Source organism: Aureococcus anophagefferens (assembly GCF_000186865.1).
Source record: "Aureococcus anophagefferens unplaced genomic scaffold AURANscaffold_648, whole genome shotgun sequence".
In the NCBI taxonomy this organism is placed as follows: domain Eukaryota; class Pelagophyceae; order Pelagomonadales; family Pelagomonadaceae; genus Aureococcus; species Aureococcus anophagefferens.
Window position 1 is genome coordinate 1,723 of NW_008706019.1, and position 4,782 is coordinate 6,504.

Here is a 4,782-nt window from a genome sequence, read left to right on the forward strand (position 1 = left end):
TGTCGGGGGAGTTTTCTATGTAGCTGCCTTGTCGTTCTCGCATCTCCTTGAGAGCAATCCTCGCGAGAGGTATAAACACAAAGTTGACCTTACCAATCGTTCGCTGGGGTGACCTCACAGTGGACCACCACTCTGCGAAATACGGCGCTTACACTGACTCACTATTGGCTACGGACGCTAGGGCTTTTGGCATTTCCAGAAGCGAGTCATCTCAAATGAACTCTCAAATGATACTGATTTTAGAGGTAAGCTCCACGGCAATTTGTGCTTCGTTCAAAACGAATTGCTATGCTCATCTTTGAAATCACCATATCGGGTTTGTCTTGGGGGCCAACGGTGGCTTCCCAGATGATGATGCAGGATGTGGTCGGTCCTGAATGATCTCGGTGTTTTCTGGCACCTCGACGTCGCTCGCAGTCGCCTGTGGGTGATTGTCATATGTGCTTGGCCTTTGAGGACCAAGCCTTTCCGTCGACACCGCATGCTCGGCATCTTTGGTTGCGCTACATGTGGGGTCTCTGTCAATAATTCTCGACAAGATATCACATGCCGCAATTGGCGGGAGTTTGTTGATTGCTTCTATCGTGTCGATCGCTTTCTCCGCAGCAGGAATGCTTTCTGCGCATGGGCGATGTCACACGTTTGACGGTTGAGCTGATGGGTTCTGTCGTGGTGAAGGGATTGTGACATTTCTGATTGAGCCGCAGGAGTCTTGTACCTAAGTCGCTGGTTCAAGCGTTTAGCAAGACGGTCCGCGTGCGAGTCTCACGGCGCCGAATGGTTCCTCGCAAAGGGCGCTCATCGAGGCAGTAAAGAGTGGTGGCGCGTCAAGGTATGCTCTCGAAGCGCACGGCACGGGCACAGCGCTTGGAGACCCAATCGAGGTATCTTTCCTGGGGATGATGTCCATATGAGGATTCCATTTAGGTTGGTGCTGCCATTCGGGCGCTGTGTACCGACTCGTAGTTGATATAATGCGCTTCTTTGAAGTCAAACATGGGTCACTTGGAGGCCTCGGCAGCTGTCGCAGGTTTGGCCTCTCTTGTGCTCATACCTCTCAGCATTAATGTGATAACCGTGAATGCGCAACTCAGGAGGTCCTCCTTTAGCTCAGGGCCCGCCAATCTCTGAATGTTAGGCTGAACACACACCTGTTCGCGATCCTGCTGTCATCGTTTTAGGTGCCTGTCGAGGCGCTGGCTGAAGGTGAGGCGCACCGATCATTCGCTGGTCGGCTGAGCTCGTTTGGGTTCAGCGGGACCATCGCGCATGGGGCTTTTGCCGCTTTGTCATGTTCTGATCTGTTTATCTCGACGGTCGTATGAACGTCCAAGTATCGTGCTCAACAAGCAGGGGCCGTTTGCAAAACGCCGGTGGAAATCAACAAATCCGCATCAACAACGACCGGCAGGGGAGTGGGCGATTGGCCTCTGAACAACACGTGCGCGTATGCAGTCCTTTTGTTGTTCGCGGTTACAGCAGTTCACGCACCTCTTCGTGACACTTAGTTCAATAGCCAAGTCATATCATACACTCATCAAAGTGTGCTTGTTACTCGCTTTGACTCTATGGCACATACTTGGACAGTTTCGACGGAGTCACTACAGCCTCGAGTGCTCGCGTGTGGTATGGTAATACAGGGCCAGGAACATGCTGCAACATTTGAAAACATCCCTCAACCAGCAGCTTCGCAGACTCGTACCGTTCGCGGTCAAGCACTCGGCATGCTGATTTTTGACAGTTAGGGCGAAGCTTTGCTGCAACTTCCACCTGTCTGCGAGTCATAAGCAGCCGAATTTCTCCTATTATCACTGGCACCGCTTTTAGAGTGAGGAGAGATTGAAGCCCAAACCAAGTACTCGCAATCGATCTATTTTCACATCAGAGTACCAATGCCCAATCAAAGCGTCTGTATCATGCGATAGTCTCAAATTGCACCGAGCGTTTTCTGGTGGCAGACGCGGCATCGTGGGGTCGCACCGTTGTAGCGAGCGGGATTCACATACAAATACGTGGCTCTTCCTTGGCTCCAATAAATGATGCAAGCATAGCCTTCAAACTCGAGGCTGTCGGCATTGCAGCACTTTCCTACCATGCTCCAACATAGTGCCTGAGAGCCTCCGGTGCGGAAGCATTCCATGGCAGTCCTGGGAGATACATGATTGGGCGCGGACAGGAAAACATCACTTTCATGAGCGACGGCGAAGATACTGTCTCGATGGCATTGTCGAGCGTAACTAAGCTGCTCCGATAACTCGAGCTGTTGTTTACAGAGGTTGGGCGCCTCGAGGTTGGCACCGAAAGTGCGGTGGACAGAGGCAAGTCAACCAAGTCGTTCTTGATGTCGTTGTTTGAGGCTGACGACCACCACAGTGTCGAAGGCCTCGACACCTTCAATGCCTGCTACGGCGGAACAAACGCTCTCTTCAGTACCACAAACTGGATTCATGGTTGAGCTTAGAAAGGTGCGTATGGTATTGTCGTCTGTTCCGACCCGGCGATTCACCCAGATCCTGCCCATATTTCTGGCATTGGAGCCTCCTCAATATCTCTGGTCGTGGCCGCGTAGGCGCCATTGTTGCTCTTGCGAGAGCGCATAACCTTCATAAAACACTCGTGGGATTTCTATCGCCCTGTTGGATGGCACACAAACGATGCAGTTATGGACATCAGCATCGCAACAGGTTAATACGAAGAGGCAATGAGCTGGTGCTAGCGATGATTCAGCGATACCACAGGATAAGAAGGCCTATTGCGTGTATTCGACTGCGTCGTTTACCACAGCAACGCCCCCTATCACTCCAAAAGGAACCTGAGGTTTATGTGTGAGATGGCTTATGGCAAACTTACCAAGGCTCAGCACGAGGACTTCTTCTGGAAGCATGCTTAGGCTGGCATCGCCATAAGTGCCCAAAATGCTACTACGTACACGTGCCCACTTTATGCAAGTCTGCTCTCGTTGGCCTTGGCAATTAGCGATGACCTAGCTAACATCCGTATCCTATGCGTATCATACGGATCTGGCTGTGCTGCTAGCATGTACGGAATCAATGCTACTGCTGCGCCCACACACGCTTCGGACGTGCTGACTGGTCTCCGCTGTCGATAGTAAGCCTCGATGGAGGACATGTTGTTCTTGATTAATGCCTTCGAGATGACTCATGAGCGATTCGGATACGAGCCATTACATCGCGACGGCCGATAGGACGCAGCCTTTTATCTGAAGAGTGTCAGCACAATGGGTGTCCGCACTTATGAAGCCCATTCTACGGTAACTTTGCTCAAGGTAAACTCGCGGGAGTCTTCTCGAGTTGTCCATATTGAGCTTGTCCAGGACACGGCAACAAACTTGTTGCTCGAGGAGCTTGTCCCAGCCCTTGATCCAAGATGAATCATCCTTTTTGTGTTTGCAACCACGACGGTGCAATGCGGTGTCGCAAGCCGCATGGCAGAGAGACGCCTTCTCAATTAGATCACAGGACAAAGCCGCCACCTCCCCGTCGTCTCACTAAGTCGCGGGTGTGCCGTGGGGGGGAAATTACTGATCCTTGCAGGTACGGACCTCGTACTTGCGACATAAAATTCCACATTTGAACCACCTGGCACGCATAATCTGCCCAGTGGAATCGTCGTTCTGGCTCTCTGCCGGCGGGTCCGATCTCACCTTGTTCGGTGATGGGTGCTTCTTGGAGAGAGACTTGACTCGTGTTCAGCATAGAGAAGCAGGCTGATTGACATGGTTACTTCGGTCGAGGGATAATGTGACCTAGCTTGATCTCTAGATCAGCTTGTAGCATCAGAATTGACGGTTGTCTCGCTGGTTTGAATGAAGCGCCCAACAGCCTGGGTAACTCATGGACCAATACACAGCACCCAAACGCCTCAATTTAGATACCCTCGGGCAGGTGTCGGGGAGATATTGGTCGATGCAGGCCTTTACTTTTTAGGGCAGACAGCCGAGTATGTCCACTATCTTCACGGGGAATGGGCCGGTGGCATACATGCCATCATGCTGTGCATGTGTTCAGAGACCCAACTAGCACGCTTCTGCTTTCATAAAGAGGTGTTTGCATAGAGGAGCGCCACATCTCACCAGCACTTATGACAATTGGTTTCGGACATTTTAAGAAAGGTCCAGGCTCCCCTACTGGGCATTCTGCACGGACTGGGTTCAAGGTTGCCTAGTCCGATGCTTGATGCTGACTGGAGAACGTGCGGGACTCGAGCTCGTGTATGGAGATTGTCGAGATCTATACCTGCTGTTGCTGACTCCAAATTCGATTGCGATAGCGCGGATCTGCTTCATGGAAGCGTCGTATCGGCAATTCACGATTCTTCCTCTGATCCATACTCTCATGCGCTCACTCTTGCTCACACTGTAACCTTAGCACCTCGTATCGGGGCCCGAAACACCACCACGTTGCTTTGACCGAGCTCTGCATTGGCAAGCTGCGCGAACATCGCGAACTCAAACAGGGGATAGGTTCATTCCTAAAATATGCTATTATCTGCTTGGGAGGCTGAGCACGCTCCCATACATGTGTATGGCGACAAAGTTTGATTTATTTGCGAGGTCTCGTTCTTTGGCGAGCGAGCAACTTGGTTATAGCATATGTCACCGTTCTTTTGACCCTCAGCCCGCATGTCACGACTGTCGTATGGAGGCATCTGCGTTACTTGCACAACTTGAGAGCCCGAGGGCAATTTGGCAATGTTAACAATGGTCTCAGATCGCTTGAGAAACATGCCAGATCATCAACGTGGGCAGGGAGTCTGACCAAG

The 4,782-nt window shown here is 51.5% G+C and overlaps 2 protein-coding genes across 2 annotated transcripts; both read left to right on the plus strand.

The window, feature by feature from the left end:
* Positions 1-455: 455 nt before the first annotated feature.
* Positions 456-653, plus strand: AURANDRAFT_35305 (hypothetical protein; the record flags this gene model as incomplete). Its single annotated transcript, XM_009044675.1, has 1 exon — positions 456-653. A coding segment is annotated over one exon (198 nt), but the record flags the coding sequence as incomplete, so codon positions are not given.
* A 1,634-nt stretch (positions 654-2,287) lies between these two features.
* AURANDRAFT_35306 (hypothetical protein) lies at positions 2,288-2,569 on the plus strand (the record flags this gene model as incomplete). Its single annotated transcript, XM_009044676.1, is given in 2 exon segments — positions 2,288-2,450; positions 2,466-2,569. Coding segments are annotated over 2 exon segments (267 nt in total), but the record flags the coding sequence as incomplete, so codon positions are not given.
* Between the last annotated feature and the right edge of the window lie 2,213 nt (positions 2,570-4,782).